Genomic DNA, 16,439 nt, shown 5'->3' on the forward strand with positions numbered 1-16,439 from the left:
AATTCTCTAGCTACTATTATTTGCATTTTTCATTATATTTACATTATAAATATATTTCTAGATGATACTTCTACGCAACTTGGTAGTTGTTATTCTTCAAATAGAAAACAAAGAAAGCAAATTTTAGATGGTAAATGTGAGAAAGTAAAACACTCCTTAAACGAAACTTCTCAAACATTTTAGTATTCTTCAAGTAAAACCTTTATCCTTTTATTCATACATTTGTAATATTTAATCTATTTGTTGTTTTAATAGTTATATAATATTGTTTTTAACAGGTTGTGTTATTTCCTCTAACATCAGCCCTAATATAACATCAAATTTTAGAGGTTCTGTTTCTAACCACATGGATCATGGAAGTACCTCATCAAAAAGGCGTGTTGGAAGACCAAGGAAAACAACCCATATTACTCCTATACATATGCAGCAGTTAAACGATGTTGAGTTTGTTGTTGTTTTTAAGGGCATATCAACAGGTTATTAGTTAATACATTATATAATTTTACATTAAATATTATAAATCTTTGCCATAAACTTATATGTGTCATTTATTGTATAGATTACATTGATCATGACGTTCTCTTTATGTTGTCGCAATGGAAATGTTAAACTTCCTGATTTAAAGCAACCTCATGAAACTTATGTAAAGTTATTTCATGGCGAAGATCCTCTAAGCAAGTATTTTTTGAAAAATATTAGACAATTCAATTCTATGTTCTCCTTTACATCAATGGGTGGAAAAGTTGACAATTCCATTAATAGAGGAAACACTCCTTACATGTTTAGACTTGGCGGAGAAAACTACCATTCTATAGGAAGTCTTCTTCCATTAGATGGTAACAAACCTCAGTTTGCTCAACTATACATTTATGATACGGAGAACGAAATATCAAACCGACAAAAAGTTTTTGGGTAAGGCTTACTTTTAAACATTATATGTTTTTCATTTATAAAACAATTACTGTTTTATCTAACATTTCCTTTATATTAATGTTAAAGTTTATTTGTTTGTCTTACAGTCAATCATCTTCAGATGCCGACAATTACGAAAATATATTATTAATTATCTCAAGGAAATGTTAGACTCACAAAATTCATTGGTTCAGGCATATCGTATGGTACGTGATACTTATAAACAAAATCCCCATAATGATTTTAAGCTCCGGATTGTTGGAACAAAGAAATACGATGGTAGGACTTTTAACTTACCAACGGCCTCGGAGGTGGCCGCTCTTATTGTTGGGGATATTGGTGATGCCATGGACAAGAGAGATATAATAGTTAACTCCAGGTCTGGTGGTCTTCGACGAATTAGTGAACTTCATCCTTCTTATACTCCTCTTCAATTTCCATTGATTTATCCTTTTGGTGAGGATGGTTATAAGGTAGACATTGCTCATAGGAATGTAGATACTTCATCTACGGCTGCCCGTAAGAAGTGCACGATGCGAGAGTTCTTTGCATATAGGCTACAAGATAGGCCGAACCAATTCTCACTACCCTTAAATGGAAGACGGCTTTTTCAACAGGTTTTGGTTGACAAATATACCATGGTTGAGAGTCAAAGGTTGCATTTTATACGTGGAAAACAGAGTGAACTTAGGTCTGACACCTATGAAAGCCTTCGAAACCTTAAGACGGTAGGAAATTCAGATGTTTCAACATCTGGGCAGCGTGTAATTCTTCCGTCATCTTTTACTGGTGGAAGTAGATATATGATGCAAAATTACTTGGACGCTATGTGTCTTTGTAGATGGTATGGTTATCCAGATTTTTTCTTAACCATTACGTGCTATCCCGGTTGGCCAGAAGTCAAACGTTTTTTAAAGGATCCCAATTTAAATTCTGAAGACATGCCAGATATACTATGTCGGATTTTTAAAATGAAGCTTGATTCAATGATTAAGTTGTTGAAGGATAAGGCTTTGTTTGGAAAAATTAAAGAAGGTTCGGTTTTCTATTTAATAATTTTTTTTTCATATTTTGTTAACTTTTTATTCCAGATATTTTTTTTTCATTTAATTTTTGCTAATTTATTTGTTTTATTCCAAATGCAGCCGTTTACACGATTGAGTTTCAGAAACGTGGTCTGCCTCATGCCCATATTTGCCTATTCATTGCTCCAGAGAATAAAATTCACAATCCGTCCCATATAGATAATTTTATTTCAAGTGAAATTCCTGACAAGGTCACTGAACCTGACCTATACCAGCTTGTGTCAGATCATATGCTTCATGGTCCTTGTGGTGAGGCTAATCCGAGCTGTAGCTGCATGATTGATAGAGAATGTTCCAAAAATTTCCCAAAACGATTTCAAAATGAGACAAGTATAAATTCCAACAGTTTTCCGCTTTATAAAAGAAGAGACAATGGACGTTACGTCGTTCAGAAAGGTATAAATCTAGATAATAGAAGTGTTGTGCCTTACAACAAAATTCTTTTACGAAAGTATCAAGCCCATATAAATGTCGAGTGGTGCAATCAAGAAGGATCAATCAAGTATTTGTTTAAATATATAAATAAGGGTCCAGATCGAGCTACAATTTCCCTTATCCAAAATAACACCACCGACAATGAAGATTCTCAAGTAGATGAGATTAAAGCTTTTTACGATTGTAGATATCTTTCTGCATGTGAGGCTGCTTGGAGAATATTTGCTTTTGATGTTCATTACAGTGTCCCGGCTGTTACGAGACTTCCTTTCATTTACCTGGTCAACAACAAGTAATTTATGTCCATGAGAAAGATATTGAAGATGTTCTTACCAAGACTTCCAATTCAGTTTCAATGTTTACTGGTTGGATGGAAGCAAATAGAAACTACGAACATGCAAGGAGGCTATCATATGCTGAGTTTCCAACACAGTTTGTATGGAAAAAAACATCACCACCAAAATGGGTAGAAAGGCAAAGTGGGTTTGCTATTGGTAGAATTCATGTCGTTCCTGCATCTTTTGACGAGGCCTACTACTTACGAATACTTTTAAACAAGGTTAAAGGACCCCAATGTTTCGAAGATATTCGCACGGTAGATGGTGTTGTTTGTGATTCTTTTAGAGATGCATGTTATAGAAGAGGGCTTCTAGATGATGATAAGGAGTACATAGAAGCAATAGAGGAAGCAAGCCATACCGCAAACGGATATTATCTAAGGAATTTGTTTGCAACAATGCTTATAACATTCTCCTTATCAAGACCTGATTACGTTTGGGATAATACACGGCAATTCTTAGTCGACGGGATTCTTTATTATCAACAAAAGAAACACAAAAATCCAGGTTAGTTTTGTTATATATGTGATATTTTGTTTTTTTAGTTTAGTTTAAAGTAAATTAATTAATTATTTTTCAGATTTGTGTCTTAGTGACGACCAACTTAAGAACTTGGCATTACTTGAGATTGAAGTGTTTTTGGTATCAAACAATTCATCTCTACGTAGGTTTTCGCACATGCCGTTTCCAGATCAGGAATCTATATCTGCCTCAATGAATCCTCTTATGATGGAAGAACTATCTTATGATATCGATGCTAATGATTTTAAGCATTTGTACACATCTCTAACTTTTGAACAAAAAGGCGTTTACAACGAAATATTTGACTCATGTAAACGTAAAAAAGGTGGTGTTTTTTTCGTTTATGGTTATGGAGGTACCGGCAAAACATACTTATGGAAAACTTTATCCGCCTCAATTCGGTCTAAGGGAGAAATTGTTCTTAATGTTGCTTCAAGTGGAATAGCATCTTTATTATTAGAAGGCGGTAGAACTGCTCATTCAAGATTCCTAATTCCAATCAATCTTACCGAGGACTCCCAATGTCAGGTAAGTATTATAAATTTTATTAGGTAGTTACTATTTTACAGTTTAATTTATCTTTTTTAATTATTATATTTAATATAATGTTTACATATTCAACATTTTCAGGTTAAGGGAAATACTGATGTTTCTGACTTATTGAAGAAAACATCATTAATAATTTGGGACGAAGCTCCAATGATTCATAAACATGCGTTTGAAGCGTTGGACAGAACGCTAAAAGATGTTATGAAAGGTGATTTGGCCAACACTTCTGAATCATTGTTTGGAGGTAAGGTAGTTGTTCTTGGTGGTGATTTCAGACAGATTTTACCTGTTGTACAGAATGGAACAAGAAACGAGTGTGTCAATGCCACAATTAGTTCTTCTTACATATGGTCAAAGTGTAAGGTTTTGAAACTAACAAAGAACATGAGGTTGACTGTTGGTTCTCAAATGACAAACACTTTAGAGATTCAAAAATTTGCTGATTGGTTGTTGGATATTGGTGAAGGTAATCTTGGTGGTCCGAATGATGGTGAAGCAACTATATCAATTCCAGATGACCTTCTAATAAAACATTCCCTTGATCCTATGTCTGATTTAATAGACTTTGTTTACCCTTCTATGTTAGAAAGGTTTAACGATCTTAGTTACTTTCAAGAACGGGCGTTGCTTGCTCCCTTAATTGAGGTGGTTCAAGAAATTAATGATAGTATGTTATCATATTTTCCCGGTCAAGAAATGGAATACTTAAGTTCAGATAGTATCGACGAGGTTGAAGGTGTCTCAGAAGATTTTGATCCCACGTTGTACTCTTCTGATTTCCATAATGGTATAAAGATGTCTGGAATGCCAAACCATCGTTTGTTACTTAAGGTGGGAGTTCCTATTATGTTACTAAGAAATATTAAACAGAAAAAAGGTTTGTGCAATGGAACTAGACTACAAGTTGTTAGTTAGGGAAAAAGCATCATTGAAGCTAAGGTTGTTTCTGGTACAAATATCGGATTTCGTACTTTAATTAACAGAATCAGTCTTACACCTTCTGATAAGAAGCTTCCATTCAAGTTAAAGAGAAGACAGTTTCTTATATCCGTTTGTTTTGCAATGACTATAAATAAAAGTCAAGGACAATCGTTATCGCGTGTTGGATTATATTTAAAAGACCCGGTTTTTACTCATGGACAGCTTTATGTTGCTTTGTCTAGAGTTAAGACTCGAGAAGGTATTAAGATCGCTTTACTAGATAAAGAATCTCAGCTGATTAACGAAACAAAAAACGTTGTGTATAAGGAAATATTTGGAAACCTTTTATGAGTTTTTACATTTCATTTTCGTTTATGTTTCCAATGTTGTAATTACCTTTAACTTTTTATTATAAAAGAATTTTGTTAATTATTTTTGTCTAACTATAGGTATATGTTTGTTTGTTAACCATCCATTCATTTTTCTATTTTTTATGTTTCTCTTTTATCTTGTACTCAGTATATTTTAGGAAATTAAATTTCATAAAATTTATTTATACGATATTTGATTAAACTTTATAGTTTTAGACTAAGTTATTTGATATATATTGGATTATATCTATTTACTAGATTTTTTATTTAAAAAAAATAGGTATAATGTTTAAAAACAGTCTGAAACTATAGGGTTAATAATTAGTTTTCTTGATTCAATAAACCGCCATTAATTTTTATTAATTTATACGGTTTTTGAAGATGAAAAATCACACCCTAACTTCTTCAATCAAACACAAAAAAATTTTCATCTTCTTCCACAATGTCGACAATTGTTAACTGGAAATTTTCCTCCGATTACAACAGATATGAGTTCCTTATCAGTGATCTTTCCGTAATATACAAGTATAACATCCACTCTGTTATGTCTTTTGGAATTCTCAACAAGTACCAAATCTTCGCGCTGGCAATCGCAAAGTAGTTCGAACTGATGAAGAGAACTCTCTGATGAATGATATATGAGAAGATATTGTACAACATGATCAAGAGGTTCTTTCAGTTGTCAATGTGAGTGAGTGGTATTTTTATCCTTTCTAGAATTTAGTTGTTATAAAGTATGTCAACGGCCAACAGAAGACTGTTAAGCCAAAATTTTTTTTGCAATCGAATGATCTTTTCCTATTAAGAGATTTGGATGAGTTGAAGCTTTCGAATGAGAGAAAACACAGGGCACATTTTGATTTGGAAGAGGAGGTCAGTCAGAAAGTGAAATGGTTGTTAGATTGTCAAAATTATGAGTCCTATTTTGATGATTTTCATAGTTTTTTGGATTCTGATGTTGAAGTTTAAGGTAACAATTATTCAATAAGTTGTTTATTTACTTAATTAGTCAAAAATATTTAGTTTATTGTTTGCTATGTTTTGGTTGTTTATGTTATTACATTAATTTATAAATACAAATTCCTAAAACTTACAATAAACTGCTAAAAATCGTTTATTTTTTTGTTTTGTAGGTTGTTATGGCAGTTTTGTTTTGTTGGTGGATTGTGGATGAATATGATGCTTGGTAAGTTGAATTCACATGTTTAGATCTTCCATTGTTGTAGTGATTATGTTTAATTTGTTTGTTTCAATAATATTATAGTTTCAAAATTCTATGATTTTTTTAACCAGTTTGATTCATTTGTTGTGACTCTAAAGTTGTGTTACATTTTCACATTTTGTGTGTATTACAACAAAAGTATTTACATATTTATGTTTACATTTAGTCTTTGTGATATATGTTAGTAACCTTTTTGTTAATAGTTAATTGAGTTCCATGGTTTGTTTGTCTTTTTCAGGTTTTAGTGCATGATGATTCTGTTTGATGACGGAAATTTTGAATATCATGTTGGTATAAGAATGTTAACTTCTAAATATTTGTCATGACTTTTGTTATAAACTTAAGTTTGTTTAATTAGTAAGTTTTTATGTAGACAATATTCTTATCTATATCTCAAATATAGAGATATATGATATCTTTTGGGTTGTAAATTTGATGATATCTTATGGTTTATTATATATATTATGATATTGTATGGTAGTTTATATACATTTTGTTACATATCTAATGTCAACCCGTGTGTAACACGGGTACGAACCTAGTTTAAAATAAAATGCTACCGTTCAAAATGATAATAAGTGGTTCTCTTAGCATTGAAGCTGCACGTTTACAAAAATAAAAAAAATGCATTCTTAAAAAACATTTAAAGGGTAACCAACAAATATTAAAATGACTAACCGTTTGAATTACCCATTTTATTGGAAGACGTTGATTGACCAAAATTACGTTTTCTTTAATTTTGAAAACATCTGTAATAGAATATAATATGGATAGCATATGAAAAGGGTGAAAAACATAAATATAAAAACAAAATTTTATAGAGCATGATGTTTCAGTTTTGCTAACTTAATGAATGATTTTAATACACAAAACAGAAAATTAAAAAATTGGGAAACCAAATACTATTAACTTTAGTGACAATTGAATGTTATTTATATTTGGTGTTCATAAAGATATTAAATACATGAAAATTAGAAATATTACACATGAAACAACAATAACACAACTTACTCTACTGGATATAAAGACTATCGGCTAACTTGAATCGACATAGATGATTAGAAATTCATTTATGTAAAAGTATCTAACCCACCAATATTGTGTATTGCATATGATTCTATAAAAGGTGTAATATATATAGTATCCACCTTTCCATATTCGAATTAGGAAAATATGAAAGACGTTGATTGGAATCGGTTTAAGTAAAGTAATTAATAAAAATTTACATTGCAATGGAAAGTTGTTTGAAATTATAAAGAAAGTAAATAATTGTATTCATATGATTAGATATATATGGTGTGCCTTATTTTTTTGCTAGAAAGTATATACAAATTGCATTTACTAATTAATTGTATATTTAATTTTGATTGACAACACACACTGGACTAATGAATTCCAAAATTGCCATTTGATAAATATTTGTATATTTATGATCGTGTGAATTTACTAAAACACATAAATACATTTGATAATCTAATTTCATACAATTTTTGTGGCTTAATTATTGATGAAAATTGTTGAATTGACTTCAAACGCTCCAGAATGCATTTACTACTTATTTATGATTATCCAATGCTGTTGCATTATCATATGAATAAAACGAACACAAGTTATTATTGTAGAACAGTTTCACAAAACATAACAACAAATTTTAATTATTTAATTTAAGTTTATAAAACATTTTAGTTTTAAATTACTTAAATTCCAAGAAAATCTAAGGATACGTAGTATATATGAAATATATATGAATTGATCAATAGAAAGAAAACAAGTGTCCAAAACCCTTATTGTTTTAATAGTATAGATAGATAGTTATAAATCATTATTGATGGCGACATGTAAATAGAATCGTCATTTATCCTAGGTTCATTACATCGATTCAAAACAACCAATAAAAATGATTGAATTGATACAACCCATCTCAATATATCAAAGACCAACTGATGGTAAATTGAGACTTAATAAACCCTAATCTTGAGTTATGACCAATTTAGATGAATAATTTCGTTAATTCTGATATGTAATCCAAAAATGGTCAATATTTTCAAAATTGCTCAATTGCAGCTGAAAGGAAACAAATTAAATGATTTAAACTACAATATTGACTAACAGTTAGTCAAACTTTAATTTTCAACTAAACTTTGAACTCGAGCAATTAACCCGCATTTACTTGTATATATTTAAAATCAACACGTAACCTCAGCTTTTTTTAAAAATACCAAAATTTCCATGACTAAAATGAACACACAGTAAAATTTCTTTTTCTAAAACTAACCCATATCTAAAATACTTGTAACCAAAGTTTCGACCTGTGTCAAAACTTACCCGTTTCATGTTTGTTCATCATCAACGTCAAAAACATTGCCCATTTTCTCTTTACCATTTGCACAATTTTGTTACCTTCATTTACATTAATATTTATTATCAAGAATCAAGATCATTTCATTCGATAAACATTTAATCAAATTTTAAAATCACCTACGACAAGCAGTCCAAAGATAAAAGCCATTCCCCAATCAACACATATTAATGCCTGCAAATATGATATTGAAGATAAGTTCATGATTTAACAAACATGTTTAACTACAAAATCACAGTATTAAAATAACAATAATGGTGAGATGCTTAATTTCTAAATGAAAAAAAAGGGAAAAGCTACGAATATGAAAGATCATACCAGCTGTCAGAGTTAACAATAAATAGATTAGAACCATAGTTAGATGTACATATGCCATGAAATTTTGACTTCACCATACAATATGATAATAACTACACTTCCTGCACAATAAGCAAAATGTTAGTACTTAATATGTACAACTACTATATAAGTTTTTTTTTATAATAAACAATACATATGATGAGTACACCAATCATAACATAATGTAAACAAAAAGAACAATATTTAAACATCACTTATACACTCTCAATTTCCTAAAATTTATGGTGGCGTTGCCCCCAATAAATTGAATTTCTAAAAAAAAAAGAAAAAGAAAGAAATAAAGGAGGTAAAACATATCAACAAAATCAAAACTTGAATATTCAAAACATTTTTTATTTGCATCCAACAAACAAGTGGTTGGATCGGAATCCTCACAAAATCAAATCAACCATAATAGTGAACTAATAAATAATAGTGAACTAACCTTTGAGGAACGCTTATTTTACGATTGTTAACACTTATAATGTAGGCTGTCAAGATTGAATAAGCAGTGACTGACTTTTATAGGAGGTGCTAAGGTGTTATTTTGGAAAATTACCGTTAAAAATTATATAACTATACTTAATTAAGCACAAATTAAAATAAAAAACAAATCAATTAAAGATTTCATATTTAAAAAAATATTTTGAATAGATATAACAGATACATATTTAATAATTACAGTAAATGTATAATATTTTGAAAAAAATTTATCAATCAATTAATGCAATTAATGAAAATGAAAAGTTTTCGGAAAGCAGATAATTTGTAACATAATTTTAAATATTAATATTATTTTGACTCTTATATTGAATTCAAATTTTGAGACATTGAATATGATAAGAATTCAAATTATTGATTGATGATTTTTATATGGCAATGCATGTTTCCTATATTGACATAAAAACATTCGTAATTATAGTGAGTTTTCAAAAGTAGTAAATCAAATAATAAAAGTAGTACAAAGACAAATTTTGGTAATTAAGGTCATGTTGAATGTTGAAGTTCTAAAGATGATGGGGGAACCTATCAGTTTAGTCAACAACCATTTTAGTACACTTGATATTTTTATTAATTTTGAATTATTTAATTAGTAAAAAATTATGAGCATGCTAGTTATTTAAGAAAGTTAGAAAAATTGACTAATTGTATAGAGTCATGTGTCCAAAAAGTCTATTGTTTTATTAGTATAGGTAGATCATATCGATCAAATATCAATTAAACAATACTAATAAAAAACAAATTGACATTTGGTGAAACAACTGGTGTGCGGCAAAAAAAGATTATGAAATCCTAAAAATAATAAATTGTTTCTTGTCAATGAACATACCAAAAGTTGTCAAACAAAATAACAACAGTAGATACAATGTAATACCTGATGGTTTAGTGAGCCGAAGTAAGGTCGATCGATGGTGAAGACAGACATGGATAGGACGATATGAGTAATAGAAAACCTCCTAATGGTGAACAGGTACATCGATGTGGAAGGTTGATTTGCCAGATCGAATGAAATCAAGAAGCAGATCGGCGGAAGAAATTGGAGGTGTGAAAGAGGGAATACTTGATTTGGGTGATTAGGTTAAAATAGTTTCCATATTATGAATGCAAAAGAATGGACCGATGGATGTGTAAACCGATTATGGTATAGTGGTGGGTAATCCATATTCATATTCAATAATTCAATAATATTTCATATATATATATATATATATATATATTCCATAATACAATTAATAGATATTATTAGTAATGGGTTATGGAGTAATTGATATTTTTATTTATTTATTTTAATGTTAAGAAAATTAGAGAAGTGAATGATAAAATTGGAAAGATAGAAAATAAACTAATAAGAAAGGGTCATGTGGACTCAATCTCAATTGTTTTATTAGTTTAGATAGAGAATCAGACAATGATTTGCTATAGACTATTCAACGCCGTCAACTCAATAGAAGGAGCCACATCTAGCACATGTTGAGACATAAGGAATCGATCCAATTTGCTTTAACTTTTTAAATAAATGTACCTTAATCATTCTTGACTGAACATCAGATTAATCCCGTGTTTATTATTCTAAGCCATCACCCTTTTCTTTTATTCAAGTTCACAATCCCACAAACATTAACAGACACATGTTTATTACATAAACAAATTCTCTTTTGGAATTATAATAACTTATTAACTGTTTAGTTATAAGTTCACTTTAAAACTTTTTAATAAAAATATACTACATTGCGATGATACGGTTATCATGTTCTTATTTATTTTAGAACTTTTGATTTTCAACAACTAAATAATTATGATAAAATAAAGATTGTTCGAATTACTAACAAACAAGGTTGGCCTATTAGCTCAGTTGGTTAAAGCGTCAGCGTTGTGCTAATAACGCGAAGGTCGCAGGTTCGAGACCTGCATGGGCCACTACAAGCAATACCTTTTTTTATTTTTTTCTTTTTCTTTAAAAGTTAAAACTACTCTGCTCATTTATATAATTACAATTTTGGGGGACGGTGGGCTTATACAGTTGTACATCATGCTTTTGTTTTTGTACGCTGCAAACCCCATCTTACATAGTGGCTTTGTTGACAGCTGTCCGGATATGTACGTGTCATTTTTTCATGTTCTGGGATTTTGTTATTTTCTGCGTTTTACTTTTGGGACTTTCCTAGCTTTCACCGCTCTCTCTCTCTCTCTACTTCCATGGACTTAGATTTCTGCCTCTTTCTTTGTTACATTGATGATCGTTGTCGTTGCCTACTGTTGTCGGGTTCATTTTTAAACCTTAGGTGGCGGTGGTGTGGTTGTTGCGGTGGTCGGGTACAGGGAAGGATTTGGATTTCGGTCTCTTTGCTTTCCGGCGGTCAGGGCAGTAACATTAGAGGTTGTTGCTGCCAGGTTTTTCAAAACATTATGTTGCGGTGTCTGTTAAAAGGTAAGGTTTCTCAGGGCGTTTTGCCGGGTTAAATTCAGGAACACTAGGCGATTGAGTGGTGGCGGATCTGGTTTTCCGGCCACCTGTCTCCGCAGTTCAACTCGCGATAGTCTATGTACATTCTCATACTTCCATCCTTCTTCTTCACGAACAACACTGGTGCGCCCCACGGAGAAACGCTTGGCCTTATGAAACCTTTATCGTGGAGTTCCTGCAGTTGGGACATCAATTCTTTCATCTCGGACGGCGCTAGACGGTAAGGCGCTTTCGCGAAGGGCTGGGCTACTGGTACTAAGTCTATCTGGAATTTTATCTCTCGCTCCGGTGGCAACCCCGGAAGATCCTCAGGAAATACTTCTGGGTAATCGCGCACTATAGGAACATCTTTCATTTCTTTCGTCTCAGCCGTAGCGTTGACAACATACGCCAGGTAGGCACCGCACCCTCGCCATAACAAACCTTCGGCTTTTATCATTGAAATGACGTTAAACCCTGAACTTTCCTTATCGCCATAAACCGTCACGGCACTACCATCCAAGGACTTTAGCTTTATTATCCTACTCTTACATACTATCTGAGCTTCATATTCGGACAACCAATCCATTCCCAAAACTACATCGAATCCTCCTAAGGTCATAACATACAAAGTAACAGGGAACTCATGTCCCTCTAATTCTATCTTACAATTCTTAACCATTTTCATCACTTTCACCGAGGTGTCACTAGCGGTTTCTACTACGAAGGTTTCAGACACTCGGCAACATTTCATTTTATCTAGTTTACTAAATATCGCAGCTACAAAACTTCTATTCGCACCAGAGTCAAATAATACTGAAGCAGAAATACCGTTTACTAAGAACGTACCGGTCACAACATCAGAAATCTGTCTAGCCTGTTCCTGGGTCAGCATGTAGGCTCTAGTCCTCGGCCTTTCTTGATCGGCATCTCTCTTCCCACTACCTCCAGCCTCGCCATCAGTGCACTCCCTTGCCATATGGCCTGTCTTACCGCACTTAAAGCATGCTGGTTTTGTGTTACATTCATTAGCATAATGACCCATCTTCCCACACTTATAGCAGGCATTTGTCCCCATCCTGCACTCTCCACCATGAGCCTTTCCACATTTGTGGCACACTTCAGAACCAGTACCCCACTTGCACTCGCCACCATGTTCCTTTCCACATGTCTTGTAGGTCCTTCTTTCCCACACCTTCTGTTTCTTGTCCTTAGGGTTCCATAACTGTGTACCAGGTCGTTTGACAGGCGCGACCCACTTCTTTTCCTTCTTCTCTTCCACAGCCATCTCATCTGTCAAGTCCTCATAAACCGTTTCCGCGAGCCCTACAGCAGAATCAAAAGTACTTGGTCTACCAGCCTTGACCAAGACACGAACATTTTGTGACAGTCCCCTAAGGTAGCATTTGATCCGCTTGGCCTCGGTGTTCACCATGTCTGGCACCAACCTTGACAGATGGTTGAATTCAGTGAGGTATCCTCTGTGCGTCATCTTACCCGCTTTCAGAATTAAGAACTTCATCTCAACCTTCTCTATCTCTGCATCTGCACAAAATCGTTTCATCACTAACTCCTTCAGATCATCCCACCTCAAGGCCTTGATCTCTTCTCGACTCTTCCTCTGCTCAACTGTCTCCCACCAGTACATCGCCTCCTCACCGAATGATTGGGTAGCATACCCCACAGCTTGGTCGGGACGACATTCGCTAATTCGTATAATTTTGTCCATCGCGGTTATCCATTGGAGAGTAGCGATTGCGTCTCCCAAGCCGGTTAGCTCCGGTGGACCACAGCCTTTGAAAGACTTATAGTTGCACCCACCTGGGCCCCTTTTCTTGTCATCAACCTTCACTGACTTCACCACGCTTGATTCTTCCCCTTTCCCTTCACCATTTTTCTTACCATCTCCTTCCGCCCTTTCAGCGGTCCTTTCACGGCCTCCAGCAGACCTTTCAGCATTCCAGTTCTTCGCAACAGCTGCTACCGCTTGAGCAATGGTGTTGGTGCAAGATGTCAGTAGTTCAGTGTCTAGTGTCTGTAATCGCGTTTGTAATGTTTTATGTTTTGTATAAGCGAAGTTGCTAACAAGTTCGCTGATATGGGCGAACTTGTTAGTCAAGCGAAGTTAGTGACAACTTCGCCTGAACATGCCAGGCGAATTTGTCGTGATTATATAAGCCATCTGTTACGGCTTAATATCTATCAGTTAACAGTTTACGAGTTTTCGTGTATTTGAGTCAGAGAGAGTCTGTAATCAAGTGATCTTCGTATCACGTGTTTAAGGTTGGTATACAACGTGTTTGATTATCGTGTGTTGATCGTATTGTTTTCTATACTCGTAACGTCTTACGTAGGGATTCCGCACCTGCGTAGTACGCGATATCTCGTGTAGATCCGGCTAGGAACCTACAATTGGTATCAGAGCTTTTGCTCGATTGTGTGGTTCGGGATTATCACGCGGGTATAGAAATCGTTCCGTTTGACTATTCGCGGGACGAGTTTTCTGAGTTTTTGTGTTATACTCTCCTCCTACAAGCTTTAACAACCCATAACATCTTCACAAACCTCGAAAAACCCAGAAATCTAATCTGCAGAAGCTTCGTGTTCATCAGGCGAAGTTGCCGTCACTGTTACTAGGGTTTCGGCGAAGATATAAGGTTAGGCTAAGTTATCCACAACTTCGCCTACCTCTTCAAGTTCGCTTACCTCAAGCGAAGTTACCCTCAACTTCGCCTACCTCCCAAGTTCGCTCAACTTAAGCGAAGTTATTCTCAAGTTCGCCAATCCAGCGAATTTAAGAAAGTGAGCGACGTTACAAATTCACGCGAAGTTAAGTTTTAAGCGAAGTTATCCACAACTTCGCCTACAGTGCTGTTTGAAAATAAATTTTTTTTATTTTCGGATTTCTTTGAGTTTTGAGAAAGATGTCTTCGATAAACATTACTGAACTAGTAAAGATGGAAGTAGAAGCAGGTTCGGCTACAAAGGCACCCAAGATGCTTAAGAAAATGGATTATGTAGCGTGGAAAGATCGTTTTGAACAATATGTCAAGTATCAAGATGCCAAGATGTGGGTGTGTATACAATATGGTTACATTCCACCTACTACTGAGTATGAAGGTCGTGATCAGATCAAGAAGTACAAAGAGATGGAAGATGAAGAGAAGAAGATGTATGAGGCAGAAAGTAAAGCTCATGCAGCAATTACAATGGCTCTTCCACAAGAGATACTTCACACCTTCCGAAAGTATAAGACTGCTAGAGAGCTTTGGGAAGCTCTTTAAAACCGTTTTGAGGGCAATGTGGGAATTCGTGCTTCGAAGATTAAACTTCTAAAAAGCCAATTCTCGGTCTTCAAGTATTTGAAAAACGAATCACTTGATGATATCATCACCAGATATTATCATCTGATGACTGAACTTAGCAACTATTCAATTGCATACAAAGAAGATGAGATTGTTGAGAAGCTTCTTGATGCTCTCCCACCAAAATGGGAGATGTATACTGTGTTGATGAGAGAAGATAAAGACTTTGCTGACTATGACCTGGAGACAGCAGTTAACAAGCTAAGAACGTTTGAACTAAACATGGTACGAAAGGAGACACCTACCGATCAGGTTCAAGATCCGGGTATGTATGGTGCAAAGGTTAACTCGGGATCAAGTTCGAAAACGGAATCATCTGCTTATTACTTTAAGGGAGAGTCAGGCGCGAGCTCAACACATGAGGGACATGTATCTCTCAACATGAACGGTGATGTGTGCTATGTAGCTGGTGGGTCAAATACTTCTCAACCTCAAGCGACCAAGAGTAGTTATTCCCCAAGTGTTTCAAACAACAACTACTCGAAGATGCCCATGAGTGTCAAATCTGCTGAACAGCAGTTTGCTCTTTATGCATCTTTTATTGCTTCGTATGAGAACTACATTCAGGGTAAGATCGTTGATCCTGCAGTTTTGGATGAAGACTATGACCAGATCGATGCTGATGATCTGGAGGAGATGGATCTGCAGTGGCAGATGGCTATGATTGTCAGAAGGGTGAAGAGGTTCATGAAGAAGACTGTCAGGAAGTTTATCGGAGAGAGGCCAGGGTTTGATAAGTCTAAGGTTCGCTGCTACAACTGTCAGCAGAATGGCCACTTTGCAAAAGAATGCAAGAATGAACGTGTAGAACGCAGTCAGAATAGATCTACACAGCAAAGTGGTAGTGGTAATGACTATAGAGCCATGATTTCCAGACAGAACGAAGAGTACAACTGGAATCTGCATGTTGAAGAAGTATTTGAACAGGTCAACTTGGCAAACATCAAAAATGCAGATAGTGAGAAGGGAACTGGCGAAAATGAAGCGTACATGGCAGATGTAGCAGACCAGCTCTCCGAGGTAAGTACCGAACTCCCTTGTACTAAGTGTGAACATCTGTCTGAACAACTGACAACT

At 34.2% G+C, this 16,439-nt stretch overlaps 1 protein-coding gene and 1 non-coding gene across 2 annotated transcripts; both read left to right on the forward strand.

Annotated features, from left to right (window-relative positions):
• Positions 1–730: 730 nt before the first annotated feature.
• On the forward strand, positions 731–6,600 carry LOC143637083 (uncharacterized). The gene is made up of 10 exons (XM_077104539.1): positions 731–904; positions 1,020–1,947; positions 2,058–2,188; positions 2,677–3,221; positions 3,364–3,820; positions 3,923–4,672; positions 5,851–6,006; positions 6,098–6,103; positions 6,267–6,319; positions 6,594–6,600. The coding sequence occupies exons 1-10, from the start codon at positions 731–733 to the stop codon at positions 6,598–6,600; spliced, it is 3,207 nt and encodes a 1,068-aa protein (XP_076960654.1).
• Positions 6,601–11,391: 4,791 nt separating this feature from the next.
• Positions 11,392–11,471, forward strand: TRNAI-AAU (transfer RNA isoleucine (anticodon AAU)). The gene has a single exon. It is a non-coding gene; the product is annotated as a tRNA-Ile (tRNA).
• Positions 11,472–16,439: the final 4,968 nt, after the last annotated feature.

Source organism: Bidens hawaiensis, unplaced genomic scaffold (genome assembly GCF_021521415.1).
Source record: "Bidens hawaiensis isolate Kalapana, Puna unplaced genomic scaffold, B.hawaiensis_p1.1 tig00008123_1, whole genome shotgun sequence".
Lineage (NCBI taxonomy): Eukaryota > Viridiplantae > Streptophyta > Magnoliopsida > Asterales > Asteraceae > Bidens > Bidens hawaiensis.